Raw genomic sequence first — 26,518 nt, forward strand, 5'->3', positions numbered from 1 at the left:
ACCCAGAGGAATCCCACTCTTTGGAATAGGTCGTAAGTGGGAACTTTAGGCAGATGTACTTATCCACGTGGAGTCTATTTGATCCATAAGAGGTAGGTCTGAGTGGGTTTCCTATAGCTTATAAGTTTACAAAAGAGATAACAGCATGAGTCTACAACATGAACATTTCTTTAGGATTTGCAGAGCAAGGGAGAGGCTTGCAGTGTCACAGAGAGCTGGGACACTGGTGCACACAGCTGAGGCATCGCGCGTAGGTGGCAGTGTGAGCTTTGTGGAGCAAAGTCCCGGACAGAAAGAGAGAACTTGCTTATATGAAGGTCTTAGGGGTCGCATATGTGTGGGAAAGCAGGCCTCACAGACAGGGTTCCTGTGGAACAGGGTCAGGCCTGCTTTTCAGGGGTACAAACCAGGAGCTACAGCAACAAGGAAGGGAGGAGTGGGAGGCCTGGGGATGGGGCCAGACAGAGATAGTGTTTTCTGGTTAGTGTAAATTAGACCAAAACATCCCAGGAAATGGGGACAGGCGGCAAAGACCGATAGACCTGTGGGCGAGAATAGGGATTAATTGCCCCGACCAGTGCTGGGGCTACACTCAGAGCCGGTGCTCCTGAGCCAGAGAGCAGTCTATCCAGGCCCGGCCTGGCGTTAAACTATCGGAGAGCAAGACAGCAGAGCGAGAGCGAGAGCGAGAGCGAGAGCGAGAGCGAGAGAGAGAGAGAGAGAGAGAGAGAGAGAGAGAGAGAGAATCTCACCCAAGAGAGAGAGAGAGAGAGAGAGAGTGAGTGAGTGTGTCTCACCCAAGGGAAAAGGTCCTAGAACAAGGGTTAGTGAAAGAATCTATCCTCAGGGGCAGCACAGCACAGGTAGCTCCAAGCTCAAGAACGCTCCCCTGAAACCATGTGCACACCATGGAAAGTCAAGCTCTGAGGTAAGAAAGTGCACGGAGGTTGAGTAGTTACTGCTCACCAGCACGTGCTTGAAGAGGGCGCTCTCCTTGGCAGGCAGCTGTAGGCAGGACATCATGGCGATAGGGAGGCCCGCTGGAGTGGTGGAAACCATGAGTCCCACAGCAGCCAGCAGATAGTGGTTGTGGTGATCGGATGGCCTATATGGTGTGATGGAGGCAGCAGCTGGGATCGAATTTGTGTGATGTGCACGGAAGTGGCAACAATGCAACGACAGTGCCCAATGGTGGGCTTGCAGTGGCGATCTCGGGTCATGTGCGCAGAAGTGGCATCCATCTCCATTCTTCCTTGCCACAGCCAGCGCAAGCGAGCAGCCCATGGCAAACAACCGTGACTGCGCCCCAGGCCCAGGGTAGACCATGGCTCCATGTGAGCGCACGACTATGACCATGCCCTGGGTCCCGGGCCCAGGGTGGACTGGGGGCCGCAGCGGCTGACGGAAGCATGCCATGGGAAGGGCCCCGTGGTCCCTACCGCTGCAGCCGGCGGGGGGCGCCAGGCACGGAAGATCAATGTCCTCACACGGGACATCTGAGTCTCAGCACCAATGTTAGGGTTCCTGGTTCTATCCTGGGTTTCGGCACCAATATTAGGTTTTGAATCTTGGCCTGTGCCCAGACTGAACATACCCAAACACCATGGTTCCATGTGGAGAGATTTAATGAGAGAAGAATAGAAGAAAACCTGCCCAGAATGTAGTGGTACGGCACAGATGTACTTAAACTGTACTCTCCCTCATCCAGCACATTTTCTCCCTATAAGGTTGGGGGGTTAAATTGCAGTGGTTCTCAACCTTCCTAATGCTGCAACCCTTTAAAACAGTTCCTCGTGTTGTGGTGACACCAACCATAAAATTATTTCGTTGCTACTTCATAGCTGTAATTTTGCTATTATGGATATTGATGTAAATATCTGATAGAATATCTAAGATGTGATTGGGGGTCACGACCCACAGGTTGAGAACCACCGACTTAGAGCATTTACACAGCCTGTACAAGGCCCTGGATTCCATCAGTTGCATTGAAAAAAGGAAAGGAATGTGTTTCTCTGTTCGTCCTGCTCTCACAGTTCTCTGAACTTCCTCTGTGTGCTCTGTAACTCATAGATGAACAGGGACCAAAAAACAAAACCATATATCCTAAATTGGTTTTCTGTGATGGTTAATTTTAATTGCCAGCTTGTCTTGGCCATGGTAGCTGTCTGTGTTGTTGCCCTAAGACCTGGATTTACTGGTCCCTACAGTCTTATGAGTTAGTTCCTTAAAATAATCATTCACACTTGCCCATCACGTGGGGTTAGATTCCAGTCTTCCATTAGTCACTCTCGGCCACACTTGTAGCTGCTCTAATTCAAACAACTCTATCAACTCCACTCCTCAGCAGCCAAATGTGGCTAGAAAAAGCACAGACCACTGACTGATCGATTGTTCTCTTTCCACCACCATTGGCCTACAGCTACTCCTTTCTGTCTGTTGCATGGAGTGAATGGACTTCCTGTGTCTCTGTTGTGGTCAAACAAACTTCTAGAGTCTCCTCTAGAAGCCTCGTGTTTTAGAGCCTCCTCTCTCTTAGTGTAAACACAGCTCTCTCAGAATAGTTACCACTCTCTGCTGTTATTTTCCCCCCTCAACTGCATCATTCCAATTAACAAGATATGTGCTAAAATGTTTTCAGTGCAGTCACCATACCCTCTCAGCTATCTATCGTTCTCATGGGTCTTCCTAATCTGTCAGACAGGAAGCCAAAAGCCCTCCACTGCCTTTATTGATTTAGTGTAAGAGGCAGAATTGGGAGGGAGCAGCAGATAGCTGTACTTGATCTCCTTCTTGGTCAGGCTTACTGTCTGGGTCTGTTATCAGGGGTGCATATTACAATTTTGTCTTTTTGTGATATAACCTAGAATCAGGGAATGTGGTTTAATATCCTTAGTTTTGTAGGTGCACGGCCTTGGGGAAGTCATCTTCTGTGGCTATGTTCCTCTCTAAAATGGGAATCACAGCAGTGTCCACATCATGGAGTTATTGCAAGGACTGTGCATTAATTAAAATGCGTAGGAGGGTAGCTGGTACCCAGTAAGCACTAGAAAACGCCAGCTGCTGTGAGTAGTGTTATCATTTGCAGGACTTTGTAAGCTCCGTGAGCTACCGTTCACCTGCTTCAGCAGTCACTTAGTGACTGCAGTTCAGCCATAGCTGGAGCTGCAACTCAGTGACAGAGCACTTGCCTAGCACGCATGAGGCCCTATCTATGTGCAGTCTCCGGTACTGCCTTGAAAAAAAAAAAAAAGCTGTAAAGTGCAATTTAACTTCCTCTCGTTTTTAAAGAAATGTTTCACTATGAAGAAAGAACAGTGCTAGCTAACCAAATTGAATGCTAAAAGTGTGATTGTTTTGTTGGACTCTAGCTTGAAAGTCTCCGTAAAATATGTGCAGAATAAGGGTTAATTGGGCATTATAGTGCTGTCAGTGTTGTGGAAGTTGTTTCAGATATAAGAGAGGGGAGGAGAGAGGGTTAGTGAAGTTGTTCACTGAGTAAAATGAGTAAAACTGTTTGCTGTGCACTTAATCGATATGCACATGCCAACCGCAGTTCAGTCTCCAGAACCCATAGAAGGGAAGAACTGACTTCCAAAAGTTGTCCTCTGACCTCCACATGCACTGTTTTACATGTGCACCCTCACACATCATTCATTCATATAGCAATGTTTTTTTAAAGGAGAGTCTTAGCCTGAGATAAGTTCATAACACCATAAGGTTATTAGAATTTCTAGCTTGCCCAGCAATAGGAAAAGAACTCTCCGGAAAAAACTAGCATGCTCATTGTCTCTCGCAGGTGTCAGGGTACCTGAGTTTTGTGAAAGTTGGGTAACTCACATATATTTAAAATTCTGGTTTGCAAAAAGATGCCTTGTTGGGTTTGCCTGCCCTTCAAATTGAGGTTTAGGTCTCTGTTTCTGAATTAAAGGCACAAAGTGAGCACATAGTATACTGTTGGAGCAATGGGAAATCATAGCAGTAACTAAAACCACATAGCATAGCAACGTCTCTTTGTGGTAGTACCTAAAGGGACACCATAATTTTATGTTTTAGGAAGAGTGATAAATTAACCTTTTTATTCTGAAGTTCTTAAACGTATTTCAAGATCATATAGGAAAAAAATGGAGCCGTGTGAGGATAGTTACTAGGAGGTAGAGCTGTATGACAGAGGCCAGCCACTCATTGGACAGGCTGTCTTCCTGACAGATTGTTTTCCAGGTGGGTGTTTCTGCATAATGAACTTCAGCCCAGCAGGTTACACAGGGTCAGGGATTCTCTGTGTAGCCCGGCTGTCCTGTAATTCTGACAGCAAACTAGAGATTTGCTTGTCTCTGCCTCCCAAGCGCTGGACTCAAAAGCATGCACCACCACATCTGGCTTATGCTTCATTTATTTCACAAAGACTGTTAGTGTGGAAACCAGAATAAGTGAAAATACATTCTAGAAAGACCTCAAAAATTTGCTCCTTTATGTTTCAATTTTAACGTTTACCAAATTGTAGTTGATTGACATTCTAAATGAGTTTTTGTAGACATAAATCAAATTCATCATCTTCCTGTCTCACTATCTATCACAATCCTTAGCATAACTTGAGAGCTGTGCACATATTTTCTTGAATCAAAGTTGTCCCCCCTCCTTTTTTTTTTTTACTCTACAAGTAGTGTCTTGGTCAGGGTTTCTATTCCCACACAAGCACCATGACCAAGAAGCAAGTTGGGGAGAAAAGGGTTTATTCAGCTCACATTTCCACACTGCTGTTCTTCACCAACGGAAGTCAGGACTGGAATTAAGCAGGTCAGGAAGCAGGAGCGGATGCAGAGGCCATGGAGGGATGTTACTTGTTCAGCTTGCTTTCTTACAGAATGCAGGTCTACCAGCCCAGAGACAGCACCATCCACAATAGGCCTCCCACTCTTGATCACTAATTGAGAAAATGCCTTACAGCTGGATCTCATGGAGGCATTTCCTCAAGGGAGGCTCCTTTCTCTGTGATAACTCAAGCTTGTGTCAAGTTGACACACAAAACCAGCCAGTACAAATAGGTATGCATTTGAAGTAACGTTTACATCTAGATATGGTAGTTCACAGCTGTAATCCCAGTAATTAAGAGGCTACAGCTTACCCATGAATTCAGAGCTAACCTTAACTACATTCTGAGTGAAGACCCTATCTCAAAACAACACAAACACTGTAAAATAAACTTTAAACTGAGGTACAATTTAGAGGTCTCTTCTAGAACAGTGTTTCTAAATTTATCTGAAATCAACTAAGAAATGCTTTTTTATACAGTACCCTCTATGCACGCATGTAACTAAAACCGCATATTTAGGAAGGACTTTATCATATGCCCTCAATGATTACTATTGTGTAGTGTTTGTTCATTTAAAATGCTGGTGTAACGCACTGAAGTAATTGAGCACTAGGAACCTCAAATTAAAACACATTTTCAAGAGGAGCAGTGGTGGTGTACTCCTTTAATCCCAGCACTCAAGAGGCAGAGGCAGGTGAGTTCAAGACCAGCCTGGTCTACAGAGTGATCCAGAACAGCCAGGGCTACACGAAGAAACCATCTCTTGAAAAAACAAAACAAAACAAAACAAAATAAAAGGATATTAGTACTTTTAAACTTAAAGGTTTTTTAGTACTGAGTGATATTATAATGAAATGATTTTATATAATAACTTGTAATGCTTGATCACTAAGGACAGTTTATGGGAGATGGTACTGTGGTAATTAATTAGCCTCCATTATTCATGGTTTATTTAGGGCTTTTAAACTCAATAAATGAAATACTTTGTGTTTCATGAGCCTTTTGGGGGGCTGGGGAAGCAAGTCAAACATTCCACTTAATATCTTACATAAACACTTTTCTATAGCTTTGGAGGAAAACAGCCATACTTTACATGTATCCAGGTTGTTTGACACTGTTGTGGACAGAAGTTGGTTCCAAGTCCAAAGTTCCAAGTTCCAAACCAGGGAAATAGCATATGTCATTGTCAGTCTCAAACTGGAAGCATAAGGGTTTCTTAAATTGATAAGGCAACTCATTGACTAAAGTGAAGTTTAATGAAAGGTTTCTTGTCAAAAGAATAAAAGGGCAATAAATTCATTTAGTATACAGCAGTTTAAAATAGAAGTATTTAGGCCAATTTTTATATTGAAGAAAAATTGTACCCAAAATAATCATTACGTATTTATTGCCTTCCTACATATCTTTCCTATTGTTTCCTTTGTTTGTTAATACTATGGAATACTTTTTTCTTTCAAAGTCTTCTAGATGTGAATGAGTAAGGCTTCATGGTATCAGTGGCCCTCCCTGTCTTGGCCTATCTGTGCACTTACCATCTCCCTAGACTGAGACTGGGGTTTCTAGTCCTCTCATGCCCACCACAGATATACACAGCCTGTAAAATACAGCCTTATTTCAGGAGGCCGTGCACTGAGCCTACATTCCCCAGCATATAAATAAGTCTTGTAGAAGTCATAAAGCAGAATCAAACCGACTGTAACACTGTCTGCTCTTCAGTGAGTGACTCACCACCCTGGGTAATTTAACTTCAACTCTGAATCATGAAAATTCTTAAGAATTCACAGATTGGCAGATAACCAGAATTGATCTACTTGTGCATCAGCCTTTCCTAGTGTACTGAAAAATAATAGGCCTTTTCTTCACAGTGGATTGAGGCATTCGACACACATTTTTCAATATAAAAAGTACATCCCGATTCCTTTTTTCTGTTTTTCTTAATCTTTTTTTTTTTTTCTGTTTGTTGACTGACTGTAGCCTCGATGACTTTAAATTCTCCTGAGTATTGTTATTACAGGTTTGTTCCAAGTTTGTTGTTGCTGACACTTCATGTTAGGTAGGGGTCATATGGTCTTCTAAGCATGCATGTTATTGATTTATTTAACACTCATAGCAGCTCTCTAGGGTGATTTTGTTTATTACAAACATGCATGTACACATGGACATCAAGGAGCAGAGAAGTTAGTAAATTTGAATTAGTAAATAACAAAACCAATATTTACACCAAAGTATTCAGGCTCTAGAATTTTTGAGTTAACTTTTTCTTTTCTTTCTTTTTTTTTTTTTTCTTTTTTTTTTGTGCTCTTTTCTTTCTTTTTTTTTTCTCCCCTTTGGATACAGATGAAAGCCTCAAAAAGTTAACAAATCTACTAACAAGCCAGGGCCAAACAACTAGATCTTCACTGAATCCAGGGTCTTCTCTGCTATTTCTGCTAGTTCTAATATTTGGATACATTTTCTAACTTGATTAATTCAAATTTAGAGAAAGAAATTCCTGTGTTCTCCATACTAGAATTGAAGATTGTGAGCCTTTCATTGACTCTCAGGGGTCACCAAAAATATCCTTATGTTAAACTGATCAGAGGTGATTGACATGGTGTGTGTGGTGACCCCTCTGTTTTGTGGTTTCAGAGACAACTTGCTGTAGCCTCTGTGAATCACAGAGTGACTACTTTATGACTTTTCTTTGGATATACTCAGGATTTGAGAATAAACAAAGTATAAGTTTCAAATAATGTTTGCCTTTCCCCTCAATTACTGGGGAATCGTGTTCTGAGCCAGCATAGCATAAACTTAACATGGAGCCTCCTTCAGTCGATCTGTCCCCTCGAGTTCCAGTTCTCTGCAGGCCTGGTCCCTAGTGTCAGAGCAAGAGTTCTTAGTCCACTCAACTCTAGTTGAACCACACTCTGGGAGGAGAAGTGACCTTCCCCTGGTTCAAATAAAAAGCCAGCATCTAAGGCTTTTGTTTGGATGAGATATTCTGGATAATCCACTATTTTTCTCAAGTATTATGTTTAAACTTTTGGCATCTGTTACTATTTAGACAACAAAATCAATACAGTCATATTCAACACAAATTAACAGAAATGTTGCTAACATCCAGTCATAATCTAATTCAGCAGCTTGTTTTGTTTTTCATAGATGCTTGTTCTTGGCCGTGATTTCATCTTTGCATATTTATAATATTTTCTGTTAGAAAAATGTTTCTAGTTTGTAAAATGGATTTAAACAAATACATTATACTCAGTGTTCTACTAAAGCATGAATTTTCATATTGCAAATTTAAGAAGCTTTATAGGGAAATTTTGCTCTGGATGCTGTGTAAAATAAGTTTTGATGGTAGCAAAATACTTTTTCAGAAGTAATGTTAAGAACTATAAGGCTGGTCAGTGGTGGTGCGTGCCTTTAGTCTCAGCACTCAAGAGGCAGAGGCAGGCAAATCTCTGAAGTTAGAGGCCATTCTGGTCTACTGAGTAAGTTCCAGGACAGCCAGGGCCATACAGAGAAACTGTGTCTCAGAACATTCCCCCCCAAAAAAGGAATAATAAAAGTAATTAAAAGAGCTAGACCTGGTGGTCCATACTTGTAATCCTAACACTCCGGTTAGCATGTTCAAGGCCTGCCTTGAGTCTGTAGCAAGTCTGTGACTCAGAAAAACAAACACCCAAAGGAAGGGATGACAAGGAAGAAACAAGTTAGAAAGAGCTGCTGCTGCTAATTTACGGACTTTACCTGTGAAAGGGTACTAGTTTCTTCAGCATGAATAATTGGAATGATAAATCATTACACAGAATTTCACAGCTGAAATAATTCATTCAGTAAAAGGCTCATTCGATTAGCTTGTTTACAGTTAAATCATTAAATCTTAAAACAGGGCCTCATGCATACTGTCTGCTGGCTGAGGCAGGGCTTGATAAGGCTTGCTGACCTTGAGTTAAATCTGTGTGGCCCAGGCAGCCTGCCATTATGTAAAGAGTGAGCCTTCCAGGCCTGTTCTCTAATAATAGATCTAGGAAGCCTAAGCAAGAGCAGAAACATTTGGAGGGCATCTCTCTATGACCAACTCTCTAAGGAAGGCTTACCCTTCTGTGCTGAGTGTATTCAGGAAAATGCTCACAACCAAAAAAAAAGCATCTGTTTATACATTCGGTAATGAAACAAAGCAGTTTTCAGAAATGTGCTGCTGCTGTGTATGAATTGGTGACTGACTAGAATATATATTTGAGTCCCATCTCCTCCCACTCCCATCCCGTACACACACACACACACACACACACACACACTGAATTGTTACTTTTTTATATCCAGTCTATAATCTAAGAAATGATCTATTTACACTTTGACTAGGATTTTTTTTTAATTTTTATTTTTATGAGTACACTGTAGCTGACTTCAGACACACCAGAAGAGGGCATCAGATCCCATTACAGATGGTTGTGAGCCACCATGTGGGTGCTGGGAATTGAACTCAGGACCTCTGGAAGAGCCAGTGCTCTTAGCTGCTGAGCCATCTCTCCAGCTCCTTTAGGATTATAAAGTTCAAGAACAAACTGTACGTTGGTGTTGCTAGAAAAGTTTTTGAGGTATTTGTATTTTTTTTTCATTAAGAGCTATATCCATAACCTATATAGAGGCATATATCAATTAAGGCAGGACATACATTAATTACCTGCTTGTGTTATCAGGTAATTTTTTGTACATACTTTCAAAACCTACATGGTATAATAGTCCAGTCATATCGTCATGGCCTGGTGCTGTGGTTGAGACCCAGTGCACATAGTACATAAGGATACAGTAACAGGCAAGGTAAATATGAGATACATAAGACTCTTACTCAAATAATAAAGCATCTGTTTTACAGGGAGTTTCCCCTCTATCCCCCTTTCTTTTAATAAGTATGAGAAGTACATTGTAAAATAACAGCCAAAAGTATAGTAATATATAAACCATAACATTATCAAGTCATTTGCACTATTATAATTATGTGTGCTGTACTTACAGAAAATATGTTATATCTTATACATACTTCCAGGTTTGTTTATGCCAGCATCACCACAAGCTAGGAATAGTGCATTGCACCATTACCTTAATAGAGCAGCTACATCACTGAGCAATAGGAATTTCTCAGCTCTGTTACAATCTTACAGAGTCATATGAGGACTGCCACTGATTAAAGCAACATTGTGGCACATGAATGTTCCTCTCATCATAACGTTTTACTAGATAACCTAAAAATAAGGAAATAGAAACTTATTTCTTCATGATTGATTGTTCTCAGTTTGCTAACAAGTAAAAAAATTGTATTGGCAATTTAAAAAAAAATAAAATCTGTATTATACTTGGAAATTTTACTGCTGAGGGATTCACAGCATGTATAAAATAGATTTTGTTCAATCAAAACAGATAACTCTAGTTTGTATTTATGAAACAATATACTTAGCCAAAAGTGATGTCACAAATCTGTACTCTATCTGCCAGGAGATTGTGATTTCCAACTAGCCTGGGTTATATAGCAAGACCCTTTCTCAAAATGTGCTTGTACATGGTTCTTGAGTCACTTGTTAGAAATTAGCGGGGCCTACAGTAAGAACTTTACAAACGTTTTATTGTCATAAGCAGAAAACATATATCCATCAGCAGTCACTCCTCATATCCCGAACTCTGCAGGCACGAGCAATGTGGGAGCTACTCTCTAATTTTCTATTTGTATAGATTTGCTTATTCTGGCCTTGTCATAGGAGTCATGTAATGTGTTGTTATTGCAAGCAGTGCCTAAGCAACAACAGCATTTCTGCCTTATACAGTATTAAAAGCTTACAGAAAAAGGATATTAGGAACGAGAATTGTGCTTAAGTTGTTAATTCTGTCCAAAGGAATATTTTTGTTTAAAAAAAAAATCTTTTCTCGCAAATTGTGGCTTTCTAGAAGCTTAAGCAAAACAAATGTGATTGTCCAACTTTCCATATGAAGGTAATACTACCCCCTTGTGAAGAAAGCTATCCCTTATTCATCATCATGCTGCCTCAGCAGTTCTTCAGGTGCTTTAGATAGACCACATGCCATCATTGGGAAATCAAAAGTTCTGACCAGATTTGAGGACACTTGTTTCTCCTTTTTAAGAGCCTCTCATTTATGAAAACAGTGTGCCAAAAACATAGCAACTGTTTTTAGAAAATAAAGACTTGAAGTTTAGATTGACTTTATAGAGTTCACAAGTACATATTAGTTCCAAGCATGGAATCCTTAAGTATGGAGAAAATTATTTCATTCATGGAAAGAAAGAGAATAAACGATTTTCTGAGTTCAGGGACCTCACTCTGCCAAGTGTTTCAAGAAGCTACCATTTGAATATAACCTTTTTCACAAAATTGTTTACCTTTTTAATAAAGCACTTAGATTCCCATCAAGAAATGTATTAAAAAGCACTCTTGGAAGACAATCTACTGTCTACCTAAAAGAGAAGTTATAATTAATAGTGGGCATTAGATGAAGTAGTTCATTTAGTACTTGCTTAGAGTCTTTTTGAGCAGCACCAACACTGAAAAATGTCTCTTTTTTAAAAATGTTCTGTATTTTGAAAGAAGTGCACATGAAAGAAAGAGATACTGTTACTTTAAAGCTCTCTGTACCCAGAATAAAGGTCTGTAAGTGCCTGTGAGTGCCAAAGGTACCAGTAGCACACAGACCAAAGTACTGACTGCAAACTGTATAAACAGTTCAGTGCTCCACTGGAAAAGAGAAGCAGACAATCCTGAGCCTTTGCAGTGTTTCGGCTTTCTTTATGTGAAAAGGGGACAAAAGGAAAATAGGTGAAAACTTAGGAAGGCATCTTGCTGCAAGAGGGCAAAGAACGAATCATTTCATGAGTCAGTCCCCATTTTGCTTTGCTTTGTTTTCAGCAACATCTGGAACTCCTCCTCCCAGTCCTTCTACCTGGGTCTCTACCCAGAATTACAGTGTGTGCCACCATACCTAACCTTCCCCCACCCTTTGTTTTGTTTTGTTTTGCTCTTCAGAAGAGTTGAAAGAAAATTACAGTTCATGTACCCTTTGCCTAAATTGACCAGTTTTTTAACATAGCAATTAATACCTATGGAGAAGATACTCTACCTAACGACAATATCTTTATCATACCCAGGAAATTCTTAACTGCTATCATACTTTTTAATCCACTTTATTTCATATTTCCCCAGGCTATCCCAATAGTATTCTTTTTTAGCTTTTATACTTTTTACTGTAGGACTTAGTCAGGGTTCATTAATTAATGATGTTTTCCTAACAGTAGTCATTCGCCTGTCATATTTAAAAGACCATGTCTCTCCTCACAGTCTTACTACATCCAGACTCAGATGATTCTTCTTTGTTATTATTCTGTTTAAACCATTCTCAAGAAAAGCCAAAGACATGCAGCCTTTATATGTATGAGACGCGACAGCAGCGAGGCCCACTCTTAAGTACTTTCTAGTCACTTGAGTTGGGTGATGTCCCCACACTTTTCCATTGCAGATGTGTCATTTCTCTTTGTGACTTAAGGGTTTGTGGGAGGCGAGGCGAGGGAATACCTTGAGACCATGTGATTATCAGTTTTCACCCATCTCTCTTCCAGTGATTTGTGTCATCCATTTGTTAACTGACTCAAATTAGGCCTGCAAAGTGGTGCTTAACCAATTCTGCCTTGCACCTATATTTTACTGTCTAATTTTCTTTAAAAAACAAAACAAAAACCTGTAAATGAATAGAATGATTAATTTAAAAAAAAACTTACGGGGTTGGGGATTTAGCTCAGTGGTAGAGCGCTTGCCTAGCTTGCTAGCAAGGCCCTGGGTTCGGTCCCCAGCTCCGAAAAAAAGAACCCAAAAAAAAAAAAAAAAAAACTTAGTGTATGAGCCTATGAGTGCCATTCTTATTCAAACAGCCACAACTTGTTCATTATTAAGAGTTTCTGGTGGTCAAAGCAGCAGGTGGTGGTACACTCAGGAGACAGAGGCAGGTGAATGAATTTCTGAGTTTGAGGCCAGCCTGGTACAGAATGAGTTCCAGGACAGGCAGCATTACATAGTGAGACCCTGTTTCAAAAAAAAAAAAAGTTTCTGGTGTTTAATTTTCTTCACAGGATAGAAACCACTTGTGGCTAACTTCTGTATCATTTTGACATGTCTCCATCAGACAGTTCCCCAGTGAGCCTGCTTCACTCAGTTTTTGCATTCACAGCAGTGCAAAAGCATCGTGCAGTCAGTAGAACCTGGAGTTGAAATTTTGAATTTAGATCTTGGCATGATTGGCAACAGTTGTAATGAGTCAAAGCCACCAAATGGGCCACAGTGTGACTGTGGCCCAGTGATGATGTTCTGGAAGGTGGTATTAAAGTATCAGAAAGTGAGTGTTTGTAATGTTCTACTATAGAAATATCCACCTTTCCATCTCCCCCTTTTCAGGACAAGGCTTCTCTTATAATAGCCCTAGCTGTCCTGGAACTCACAGAGATCCACCAGCTTCTGTCTTCCCGGTGGCAGGATTAAAGGTGTGCCACTATCCCCAGCTTTTTTCCTAACGGTTGAAATGATACATAACACCCGGGAAAATAGTCCTGAGATACAAAAGTGAAAGGATCATCTTAAATACCACTCCTTCCTAGCCCTGTCAGTCTATCACAGAACTGCTGACAATTTGATGTATTTCTGATCTTATTTATTTTTGAGACAGGGTCTCAGATAGTCAAGGGTGGCCTCTGATTTACTGTGCTCCCAAATATGACCATGAACTTCTGATTCTCCTGCCTCCACATACCATTGCTGGGATTATACACATGTGCCTCCATGTTCATTGTTTCTGGGGATTAAACTCGGGCTTTATGCACATTCGAGCCACATTGTTAGTCCCCAGCCGCACTTGGTCAGTCATCCACAGATTGTTTGGCAACAAACAAGGTATCTTCCTATGGTGGTGTGAGTGAGAATGCACCCTGCCCTTGCTGGTGGAGCTATGTGAAGGATTAGGAGGTGTGGCCTGTTAGAAGAGGTGCATGGCCTGGCAAGTTTTGAGGTTCCCAAAGACTGGTAGGATTCCTAGCTCTTAAGATTTCTGCTTCATACTTGTGGATCAAGATGTGAGCTCTCAACTGCTCCAACCAGCATGACTTTGAAACTGTCCAGCTTTTGAGACATTTTCTAAATTGAAGCTCCTTCCTCTCCAAGCTAATGTCAAGTTAACATAAAGGTAACCTGTAGACCAGGCTGGCCACCGCTGCCTAACAACCTTTCCTTTCTTATTCATCCCTAAGACCTCACAATAATAGAACCATCAAAATATAAAATATCGTAAATTTTAAAAGTTCCACAGTCTTTAAAAATTCAAACAACTAAAAATACAATCCTTTAAAAATAGCCAGTCCCTTTTAAAGTCCAAAGTGTTTTAAAATCCAAAGTCTCTCAACTGTGGCCTCCTGACAAATAAAAAAATAATTTATTACTTCAAGCTGGAAGAACCAGGGCACAGTCACAATCTGAACAAAACAAAATCAAACTCCAAGAGTGTAAATAGCTTAGTGTCCAATTATCTGGGATCCATTCACAATCACCTGGGCTCCTTCAAAGGGCTTGGGTCACTCCTCTGGCTCCCTTAGCAGCATACCCAGATTGTCCTCTAAGTTCAGGCCAGCTCCACCCCCTTGCTGCTGCTGTTCTTAGCTGTCATCCTATGGTACCAGCATCTCCAGTGCTTGCTGACCAACCAGTTCAGCCAGTCAGTAGACTCGAGCGTGAGTGAGAGACCCCTGTCTTACAATAGAATAGGATAGGATAGGATAGAACAGAATAGAATGGAGACGCACTTGAGAGACTCACTGTTGATGTCTGACCTTGGCATGCGTGTATGTACATAGGTACACATACATAAAGAGATATATATCGCACGCAACATTAAAGACAGATCATCAGTCTAATCCAGGAGGGTCCAGTAGGTCTATAACACCCTAGGTATGGTGTGATGTGCTAATAACTCATTTACCTCCCTCTAGGTTCAGCCTCTCCAGCCCACCCTTTTGACCCCTTTCATAGTCATTCTCTATCATTTCAGACACGCTGCTAATGTATGTCTTTATTCCTCTTCCATGTTCTTAGATTTGGTTTTGGTTTTTTTTTTTTTTTTTAATTATTTTCCCTCCCCTACCAGTCCAATCTTTGTATCTGAGGAAATTTTGTTTGTTCTTGTTGACCCATTTCATATAGTACCTACCTCCTTAGGAAGTTTGTCTTTATGCTATTGTAGGAAGGTCGTTCCTACCTTCCTAACATTCTCTATACTTCACACTGCTTGTTCCTACTTTCAAACTTTAGGCTGAATTGGGATAGAATAAAAGCCATAAATATTTACAAAGAATAAAGTGTCCCACCTTGAAAGAACTCACTAAAGTATGAAAGAAAAAGTTTAGGGCAGAAGGACATTAGACAGAAAGCCAGATGTTTGTGTCTTTGTGGTACTTTTTGGTTGGTTGGTTGGTTGGTTGGTTGGTTGGTTGGTTGGTTGGTTGGTTGGATGGTTGGTTGGATGGATGGATGGATGGATGGATGGATGGATGGTTGGTTGGTTGGTTGGATGGATGGTTGGTTGGTTGGTTGGTTGGTTGGTTGGATGGATGGTTGGTTGGTTGGTTGGTTGGTTGGATGGATGGATGGTTGGTTGGTTGGATGGTTGGTTGGTTGGTTGGTTGGATGGTTGGTTGGTTGATTGATTGGTTGGTTGGTTGGTTTGGGTTGGGTTGGGTTGGTTTGTAAGATAGGGTCTCACTGTATAGCTCTGACTAATCTGGAACTCACTGTAAAGATCTGGCTGACCTGGAGCTGACAGAGATCTACCTGCCTCTGTCCCTGAACCCCGGGATCAGAGGCAGCGTCATGCCCTGGGGCTCTCTCTGTATGTGCTGTTTAATTGCTAATGACACTTTTATGTCAATTTTATACCAACCTGATTATTCAAATTTAGATTTTATTTCATTTAAGTTTTATTTATTATGTGCTAAGCCCTAAGTAAGATGCTGGACTCAAGGTGAAACCTTTGTCTATACACAGGAAGGGCTTCCAAGATGTAGGAGAATAGACTAGGCTGCTCTTGGTAGATTTTCAGCATTGGAAAGGAAAATACCAAGACTTGGGTTTATAATCTTCCTGTCCTGTAGAGTTGGGCTATAGATGATGATATTCTAAAGTTGTTTTTTCTCTCCTTAGTACTGGATGAATGAATACACCTCATCTATCGGAATTGGAGTTTTTCATTCTGGAATTGAAGTATATGGCAGAGGTATGTGTGCACATAGTTTAAATTTGTTTTCTGAGGATTCTGCCAGCTTAAAAATAAATACAGGGCCTGGAGAGATGGCTCAGTGGTTAAGAGCACTGACTGCTCTTCCAGAGGTCCTGAGTTCAAATCCCAGCAACCACATGGTGGCTCACAACCATCTGTAGTGAGAGATCTGATGCCCTCTTCTGGTGTGTCTGAAGTCAGCTACAGTGTACTCATATGTAATGAATAAATAAATCTTTAAAAATAGATAAATAAATAAATAAATAAATAAATAAATAAATAAATAAACAAATAAACAAACAAACAAATACAGAACATGATGTTAGGCTGTTTTCTGTGTCTTTTCTTTTAAGCAACTTATAAATGTTATTGCAGAAAGTAGAATAAACTCCCACACTTGTTTATACTGTTTGGAAAACTGTCTGTGGTAGAATACAAAAGGGTTCATTTGTTCATTACCTTTTCTTTTCTTTTTCTTTTTTTTTTTTTTTTGGAGCTGGGGACTGAACCCAGGGCCTTGCGCTTCCTAGGCAAGCGCTCTACCACTGAGCTAAATCCCCAACCCCTCATTACCTTTTCTAATTACTATGTCTTCTAAGACATTTTCTTAACCAGGTGTGGCGACACACACTTTTAATCCCAGTATTCAGGAGGCAGAAGCAGAGAGATTAGTGTGAGTTTAAAGCCAACCTGGTATGAGAGTGAGTTCCAGGACAGCCAGAGCTACACAATAAGACCCTGCGTCAAAAACAAAAAGCAAGCCCTTCTTTATGAAGTTGTTAAACCATGATTGTTCTTCTTTACTATGTATAAGAGTTTCTAAGAAACTTCTACACTTCGAAAAACTACATAACAAAAGTAATCATTTTAGACGTGTCAAATTTGAAGTACCAATTTTTTGAGGGTGTTTGAGTAGAACGTTTGACTTGGCAGGCTTGTGAGCGTCAATAAAGTCTAAAACATTGTTGAGCAAATCTTGCCTTCAGTAACACCTAGCATTTTTCTCAGAGTTAGAGTTATACATCGTTGTGTATATACATACATAAGCTTGCCTTGTCTGGGTGCAGCCTCGACACAGGATCAGAGTTCTCAACTGGAAGCAGGAATCTCTGGAAGGCGCATTAAAAACAGACACAGACAGCTATTCAGGTACAAAATGACAGGCAATTTTTCAAGGCTTAAAGTCTCTCTCTCTCACTCACCTGCTCACAGCTTACGGCTACACATACTGTGCATTCTCTTGAGCACTCTGCTTTTCTCGAATTCCCACACTCCTACACACCTCTGTTCGTTCCCCTTTCACTCTCTCACGCTCTCTTCACACACACCTCTCACATCTCACACACACCACATTCTCTCTTCTTTCATTCACACACTTCTACACACACACACACACACACACACACACACACACACACATATCTCATGCGTACCTCACTCTCTCATTCTCCACTTGCTCTTTACATGCTCTCACATTCTCACACATGCTCTCTTACTCAATCCGTCACTCCCTCCCTAGCCTTTCTCTTGCCCCAGTCTTTTATTGATAACTCCAAAAGCAGGTAGAAAAAGACATTGTATAATCATTGCCAAATTAAATTCAAAAGAATAACCATATTCCACAAAGAATTACGAATTATAGTTGTTCCTCAAAGTTTCAAGTTTCCCCAATTCCCAGGCCTGTGGCCAAAATAATAATAGTTGTAAACTTATCATTATCTAAACTTTAACTTTTGATTTATTATACTTCAGAGCTCAGAGCTCCGAGGTCAGCTACCTGCATTTTCCTGTGAAGTTCCAATGATAAATGACATGGGCAAAGCTGCCAGGAAGTGGCCAGAAAGAGTCAAGTTAACCCTTAAGTCAGCAGTTCCGCTGGCTTTCTGCTGCTGCACATTGCACACAATGGCTCTCCTTGGAGTCCCAGTGTTGCGAATTAGTTTTACTAGTATATCATTTTATGCATTCTATACGTCCTTATCCAGGAACCACTCTCAAATGTTATGTAAAACTTATTTCCGAACTTCAATAACTTTTACCTTCCTTGGAGTCCCAATGTTGGCTCTATTTCATTTTCTAATGATTTATTCAAACTTTCTTTGCAAGTCAAGCATTAATCTGGAACTACCATTGTGCAGTTATTACATTGTTTCCAAGTGGAGAACACACAACATGCACCTGGGCCATTGGGACTGTGCTGTGCTGTGCTGTGTTGTGCTGTGCTCCTTTGCGTCAATTTTTTTTTCTTTTTTTTCGGAGCTGGGGACCGAACCCAGGGCCTTGCGCTTGCTAGGCAAGCGCTCTACCACTGAGCTAAATCCCCAACCCCTGTGCCTCAATTTTTAATTGTTTAAGAATCATTACATCAAGGAACATCTAGTTTCACAGAATTCACCAGAACAGAAGGAGAAAGAAATAGGAAAGTCAGATGTAATAGAATAATTATGCATACCAAGGCCAACTGAAAGGCAGTTATGCACAAATGAAATCTATATAGCTGTTGTCCAGGGCTAGGGTTAGGAGAAATGGGAACAGCTGTTTTTTACAAAGAGCTGTCACAGGCTACTAAGATATCTCCATCCCGGCCTGCTGCAGATAGTCCCTTATTTCAGATGACTGGTCCCCTGGAAGAGTGTGTCTCTTGCTTCTCAGGGTCCCAGATGCCCTCCTTTTTTACAAGGAGCTGCTGTAGGCTTCTGAGCTGTCTCCATCCTGGCCTGCTCCTGGCAGTCCCTGTCATGGTATGCTGTCTGCAGCATTGCCTTTTAGCAGAAGGTCCTGCACTTGCATGAGCTAGGCGGTCTTCGTGACCTGGAATACATTAGCTTACCCAGGATAAAGTACCTACCTGCCTGCTCACTAATTTTAAAGAAAAACTCCACTTTCAGTGGCATGTCCCCGCTGCCTCTGTGTAGGAGTTGGGAGGGGCTGGCAGTTGAATCCAGGACCTCATACTTCTAAAGCAGGTGCTGCCTCTGGGCTGTGGTCCTTGCCCCTGTCTGTTTCTTTACATCAGTTGCTTCCAGCTGTAGTTTAGCATTCATTCTGGGCTATAAAGATTTGTCTATTTGGAATGGGAATGCTCATTAACCCCAAGAACCAATGAGGGCCTTCAGCTAGGATTTCAGGGACTCGAATATTACAGTGGGTGGGATTATGGGCCGGAGGTTTCCTGTCTGGTCTTTGCCTAAGTTGTGTTACTCCTTTTTGGTTAAATCTAAATTATATGTTATGGTTTCCATAGTGTTGTGAACTTTACAACTATATGATCACGCCATGAGGTAGGAGAATGTGGCCTTTTTAGAAAAACAAATTGAGGTTCTCCTGCCACCATTCATACTGCTAATAACTCACAGACCTAGGATTTGAACTCAAATGTTCTTAAAAAAGTTCAGTGCTCTATACCTGTATATAGTATGTACTCCACTCATAAAATAATTTAAAAACAAAAATATGATTCAAAACATGTTCATGGAAAGGACCTTTATCTTCCTAAAACTCCAAGTGTGAAGCCAGGTGGTGGTAGAGGCAGACAGACCTCTAAGTCCAAGGACATCAGAGCTACACAGAGAAACTGGTTCTTACCAAATCCAACCTCAGCATATATAATATTTTAATTAAAAGTTATATAGAAAAATTAACTGACTCTTAGAGAGAAACAGGACGTGGTGGTGGTGGTGGTGGTGGTGGTGGTGGTGGTGGTGGTGGTGGTGGTGGTGGTGGTGGTGGTGGTGTGGTGGTGTGTGTAAAATGTGGTTCTATCCCAGCACTAAGGAAAAAAGATTGTGGGTTTGAGGCCAGAATGAATTCGTACATGAAGACCAAAGAGACAAACTTTAGAGCAGGCGTAGAAGTGAACACCTACAGTCTCGGCATTTAGGGAGCAGAGACTAGAGAATGACAAGTTCAAGGCTGGCCTGGGCTATATAGTTAATCAGGTCAGCCTAGGGTACCTAACAAAATCCTTTCTTTAAAAAAAGAAAAAGTAGCTAGTGTATATTTCAAAATTAAGTGATCTACATCATTTAAAAAAAAAAAAAGGCTACAGAATGTGTGAATGACACGTTAAACTTGGGAGTTTCATGGTTAAGAGTACTTCCTGCTATTCCAGAGGACCAGAGCTCTGCTGTCTTGAGTGTGGAGGTGGGGGCTACAGTTCCGAACTAACTGGGACTCTAGTTCCAGGACATCCATTGTCGTCTTCTGCCCTCTGTAGGTGTCAGCACATACTCGGTGGCATATACATCTAGATACACACACACACACACACACACACACACACACACACACACACACACATTCAAGTAAAATTTAAATCTGAAAAACTAAACCTCATCTGCCTTGTTTTTTCCTATTTTGTCTTAAGACTACATATTTGGGCTGGAGAGATGGCTCAGCGGTTAAGAGCACCCGACTGCTCTTCCAGAGGTCATGAGTTCAATTCCCAGCAACCACATGGTGGCTCACAACCATCTGTAAGGAGATCTGATGCCCTCTTCTGGTGTATCTGAAGACAGTTACAGTGTACTTATATATAATAAATAAATAAATCTTTAAGACTACATATTTAACAAATGTATCCATTTAGTTAAGTATTTTGAGACAATGTTGCTATGTAGCTCTGACCCATCTGGAACTCACACTGTAGACCAAACTGTCCTCAAGCTTTAATAGTCTTCCTACCTCCTCTCCTCTAGCTCTGAGTTACAGGCATGCACCACACATCCAGTAATTTAGTAAATCTTTTTTTTTTTTTTTTTTTTTTTTTGGTTCTGTTTTTCGGAGCTGGGGACCGAACCCAGGGCCTTTAATTTAGTAAATCTTAAGTGAGAGGGTTAACTTAAGTATTGGAATTGCTTATTCTACTAAGATTTTAATACTTAATATCTAAATGAGAAACCAGAATGGAAGCCAGAAATTTTGGTTCTTTCCTGATTTGAAACTATCGGCATTTCTGCTGTGGATGAGCACATTTGACCGGAAGTGCCTGTATTAGAATGGACAGATAGTGCCCTCCTTCCTGTAAGACTTGCTGTGAAGAATGTGGGGATGGCTATATATTAATAATTGGCACCTTACTGTGATTCAGGTTTGATGTTTGTTTTGTTTCAGACAGGGTCTGGGGTTATATATCGTTCAGACTTGCCTGGAACTCAGGAGGAGTAACCCAGTCTAGCCTAGAACTCACAATCTCCTGCCTCCTGAGAGCTAAGAATATAGACACACACCATGCTTGGTGCAGTAGTGTTTCCCCCTAATCCAGTGTAGTTCAGGTTGGGTGGATGCCTGCAGCCCAGCGTGGGGCACACAAAACCAAAACAACGCACGTCTCAGTTTCTCCAGTCAGGTCCTGAGCTGCTGGCCTTCTGGGGTGGTGGCACCACAGAGAGTGGTCACTCTCCTGCCATTGTAGGTTCAGAGCAGTATTAGCGCAGTCACAAGCATTTTGAAGTGTCTGTATAGGTGATACATAAACAGGACCTTGCCAAAAGTACTTTATACGCTGAAAATTATTCAGATTATATTATTTTCGTAGTATTTTAAGGCTGGTTTAGCATTCTGATTACATTTCGCCTTGTATCTTTTCAGAATTCGCTTATGGTGGCCATCCTTATCCTTTTTCTGGAATATTTGAAATTTCCCCAGGAAATGCTGCTGAGCTAGGAGAAACATTTAAATTTAAGTAAGTAGGGAGGGTAATTTCTGTTACACTGTTGTAGGTGGCAGAGTTAGTTTGGGGGTATAAAGAGTATATCCTGTAGATAAAATATTTAGAAAATTAAATAGTCTTAAATATGGTTTAATGGCTGACACTTTGTTTAAATTAAATTGAACTGAGTTGTTACATAAAAATGGAAAATGAAATAATGTCTGGAAAGCCCGTCTCGCTCTTGTTCAGGATCTCTGTTGTTTTTTGTCTGCTTCTCAAATACAGTTGTCTTTGTTTAGCTTAGGAATTCTGCCTTAGGAAACTCCTGCCTAAGGATCTCCTGCCTAAGCTCCCTATTTCTGAGGGAGAGTGAATAAGGTGGGATTTTTATTACGACCTACTATAAAATCTCTATTTCCCCAATGAAAGAAACACTTGTAAATTCAGAATAACCGAACTGATTAACCTGGAAACTGGTACCGATAGCATCAGTGCAGGGGAAATCCTAAACCAGCAGGCTGTCTGGGCCTTCCCCTTTCTTAGTCAACCTTTTTATTGTTTTAGATTTTATTATTTACTGTGTGTGTGTGTGTGTGTGTGTGTGTGTGTGTGTGTGTGTGTGTGTGTGTGTGTGTGTGTGTGTGTACACTGTAGCTGTCTTCAGACACACCAGAAGAGGGCATCAGATCTCATTACAGATGGTTGTGAGCCACCATGTGGTTGCTGGGAATTGAACTCAGGACCTCTGGAAGAGCAGTCAGTGCTCTTAACCGCTGAGCCATCTCTCCAGCCCACTTAGTCATCCTTTTTATTCCTTAATTGTTAAATCTAAAATGATGCTTAGAGTCTTCATTTCAGGAAACTTTAAAGAAACTTCTGGGTCTGTACTAGTGATTTCCCAGAATAAAACAGATAACTCAGAATAGGGCTACAACACTTCTGAGCACATAGCCCTTGTACCTCAGCACTGGGTTAAAACATTTGTACATAACAATGCCAGGTAAAATGGCATAAACTGTGCCAGATAAAGTGATGTTCTAATAATTTTTAGATTTTTTTTTTTTACAACTAGCTTATATATAAAATTCTGTCTTTTATTGAGTAATTTCTGCTACATTTTCCAGGAAATATACTGGCGTGTTTACATTTGCTGTTTTGAAGGATCTTAGGACTTGCCTCAGCGTAGCACAAGAACAGTTAACACCAAAGGTCTTTTTTCATGAAAATATGGTTAGCCCCAGTATTTAGCTGGGATATTTTTAGCTTTAAATATGGTTCTCTAATAATATGTTTCATAAAGCAAAATAGAAACTAAAATCATTGAAAATTTTAAGTATCCCACTTACCTTTAATCTAAATATGTCAGCCCTATATTATTTATTCCACTATGCCTGAAGTAAATATGCATTTAATTATGCTTATTATAAATAAAATATATAAGCAAAACTCACCCAACTTTGTTTTGTGTTGTTTATTTGGGTTTTTGTTGTTGTTCTTTAAGAGAAGCTGTTGTTCTAGGGAGTACGGACTTCCTGGAAGATGACATAGAAAAGATTGTGGAAGAGCTGGGGAAAGAGTACAAAGGCAACGCCTACCATCTGATGCACAAGAACTGCAACCACTTCTCCTCCGCCCTGTCAGAGGTGAGGCAGGCCTCGAGCTGCTTGGCTGTTTTGGGTTCTGTTTTGTTTTGTTTTTCAAGACGGTTTCTCTGTGTTGTTCTGGTTGTCTTGGAATTCACTCTGTAGACCAGGCTGGCCTTGAACTCTCAGAGATCTGCCTGTGCCTGCCTCCATAGTGCTGGGATTAAAGGTGTGCACCACACCACCCAGCTCGATTTCATTCTTAAACGTTCTTCACATAATGCTTTCCTGGTACACTTCTCTATCACTGTGTTCAACCTTGGTGTTTTTCCCCTAATTGTTCAGTGCATAAAATTACTGTATTTCTTTATCCAATGTGGCTGATTGTTCCAGAGTTGGCAATTTTAGAGTCATCAGAGTTGAAGTGGTGATTTTGGTCATTCTTTTGTAGTGGGTAGATTGATTACAAATAATTACCTTTTACTCATTTGATTGCATTCTATGTTAGCATTCTATACCTGTTGCAGATACCTAAGGAAAAGACATATTTCCATTCATAGTGGAGTGCCATTCATTGTTCGGGGCCTCTGGCACCAGTTTGTCTTTGTGGCAACTACGCAGAACGAAGTCCAGTCACCAAGAAAGAGAAAAGCTGGGGAAGGAGCTGCTGTCTCCTGTCCTGTCAGAGGTGTCCCTACCCCCCAACCTACCTCCTCCTACTAGGCCCTCCCCCTTCTAAGTGCTGTGCCTTTCAGTAGTGCCCTGAGCTAACAGCCACACTTAGTACATGAACTTTGAAACCTTAACTCGATGAAACCTTTTCCTTCTCTTTTCTTTCTTTCCCTTTTTTGGTTTTGGTTTTGGTTTGAAGACAGGGTTTCTCTGTGTAGCCCTGGTTGTCCTGGAACTTGTTCTGTAGACCAGTATGGCCTTGAAATCAGAGATCCGCCTGCCTCTGCCTCCTGAGTCCTGAGATTAAAGGCCTTCGTCATCATACCTGCCTTTATTGTATTTTTTGTATACGTGATGTTTTAGTTACTTTTCTGTTACTGTGATAAAACACCATGATCTAAGCAACTTAGGAGGTAGGGTTCACTTGGCTTGTGGTTCCAGAGAGTAAGAGTCCGTTGTGGTGAGGGGGCATGGCAGCAGGAAGCAGGCATGATGACAGGAACTGGGTGCTACAAGCTCACAACTTGAACCACAGGCTCCAAACAGGGAAAAAGCACACTGGGAGTGGGCGAGGTGTTAAGCTCTGAACCCGCCCCTCGAGGCATAGTTCCTCCTCCAGCAAGGCCACACCTCCTGAGCCTTGCTAACACTACCACCAACAGGACTGAGTATTCAAGTGCCCAAGACTATAAGAACAGTTCTCATTCAAACCATTACACATAAATACCTGCCATGAAATTTAACGACAAAACATCATAATGCTATGCACATAGTTATACAGAGAAAGGGTTTTGGGGTGAGAGGGAGGTGGGTTTGAACTCACAGAGATCTACCTGTCTCTGCCTCTGCCTCCCAAGTGTTGGGATTAAAGGCATATGCCATCAGGCCCAGCATGATGCAGTCACTCTTAAAAACGTTCTTTAGACTCAAAGTTGACAAGTCAGAACTGAAACTACAACATCAGATAAGGGAAGCCATTTATGTCCTAGAGTTCATTCAGCAGCAGTATATGGAAATGTTTCTCATTTCTTTTCTCAGCTGAACAGTCCTCTTGTGACAGTATAATATTCAACTAATTTCTTACTGCTGGCTTCAGAAGGCAGAGGCAGGCAGATATCTGTGAGATTGAGGCCAGCCTGGTCTATATATAGTCCCAGGCCATCCAGGACGATGTAGAGAGACTCTATCAAACAAACAAACAGAATTTATTTTGATTTATAGTTTAGTTCACGTGCAAGTCCCTCGTGGTAGGGGACGAGTGGCAGCAGGAACCTCCTGGGACCTCTGATGACATTGCATCCACAGTCAGAAAGGAGAGAGAAGTGGTCCCTGGCACTCAGCTCACTTTGGTATCCTGGACTCCAGTGCATGGATTGTGCTGCCCACATTTGTCCCAGTGACCTAGTCCCTCAGAGAGGTTTATCTGTTTACTTACCTTCAGTCTCATAAGTTGACAATATTAACTTTCATGTGTTTGCTCCTTGTTGCATTGATATTCAAGCTCCTTGTCCCGAGACGCTCACAACATTTCATAATGCAAAATCTATTCAGTTGACTTCAGAAGTCCCTATAGTCTTGGGCTGTTCCAACACCAGCTCAAAGTATAACTCTGATCTCTAAACTGTGAGCTTTTCTCACATAAAATCAAGTTCCCACTGACAGCACACAGTGGAGCGGCTCAGAATAAACACTCCAGTTTAAAGTGGAGCGTAACAAAAAATGGTCAGACCAGGACCAAGGAAAACACCTAACCCCCAGCACCATCTCTGGCGTTAGGGACTCCTGACGGACTCATTCACGACCCAAAGGGCTGGAGAGTCCACTTCCCCAGCTCTGTTGCCTCCGCACATGTGTTCTCTCTGGTGCCAGTTCCACCTCGTGCATGCAGCATTCCTAAGGGAACTCCCAGATTCTGGCATCTCCAACTAACTGGGGTCCCCATTACAAACTAGGGTTCACCGTCACAGCTTCATCCAGGTTGGCCTCTCAGGAACTCTACCCCACCATACATTGCCTGCCCTCGTCAGCTTTCTGAAACCATAGTATAGACTCCATGATCTGTAGTTAGACATCTGATGCCTGAGGAACCAGTTTTATGTGGCTCGTATCACCAGTTCTGCTGCTAGCTGAGGAGGATGCAGCCTGCCCTTGGACCACAGTTGTACTGCACGTGAAGTCAGGAGCAGAGTCTCCTTTCTCCTTTTTGTGCAGTGTCTGGGACTCCAGCATATGGGTGGTGCTGTCCGAGTGAGGGTGTCTTCTCCCCTCAGTGATCTAACCTGCTGGATAATCCCTCACAGACCTGCCCAGAGGCTTTTCTGTTTGGTGGTTGGTCCAAGTGACAGCATTGTGCGTCATACGGTATAAACTAAATACTGCCTGATGAATAGCCATGGTAAAAACGTGTTATGACCTGTGTCTACAAATGCACAGAAGATAAGTATCACAGTTACCGCACTATTAATAGTCTGCTTCATTTTTTAAAAATATGTTTACAATGCTAAT

At 41.3% G+C, this 26,518-nt stretch overlaps 1 protein-coding gene across 9 annotated transcripts in view; it reads left to right on the forward strand.

Moving 5' to 3' along the window:
- The window catches only part of Desi2 (desumoylating isopeptidase 2), a 44,861-nt gene that overhangs the window by 13,863 nt on the left and 4,480 nt on the right, over window positions 1–26,518 (forward strand). For 5 of the 9 annotated variants that reach the window (NM_001013873.1, XM_087580314.1, XM_087580316.1 and 2 more), the window contains 3 exons: window positions 16,033–16,105; window positions 21,698–21,791; window positions 23,260–23,401. In NM_001013873.1, coding sequence (NP_001013895.1) covers window positions 16,033–16,105; window positions 21,698–21,791; window positions 23,260–23,401 — 309 coding nt within the window. Of the gene's footprint in view, window positions 1–16,032; window positions 16,106–21,697; window positions 21,792–23,259; window positions 23,402–23,868; window positions 24,333–26,518 lie in introns of those variants that run through there. The other 4 variants (XM_087580321.1, XM_087580320.1, XM_087580319.1 and 1 more) reach the window with 2 other exon arrangements.

The sequence above is a fragment of the Rattus norvegicus genome, chromosome 13, assembly GCF_021556685.1.
Source record: "Rattus norvegicus strain SHRSP/BbbUtx chromosome 13, alternate assembly SHRSP_T2T, whole genome shotgun sequence".
NCBI classification, from domain to species: domain Eukaryota; kingdom Metazoa; phylum Chordata; class Mammalia; order Rodentia; family Muridae; genus Rattus; species Rattus norvegicus.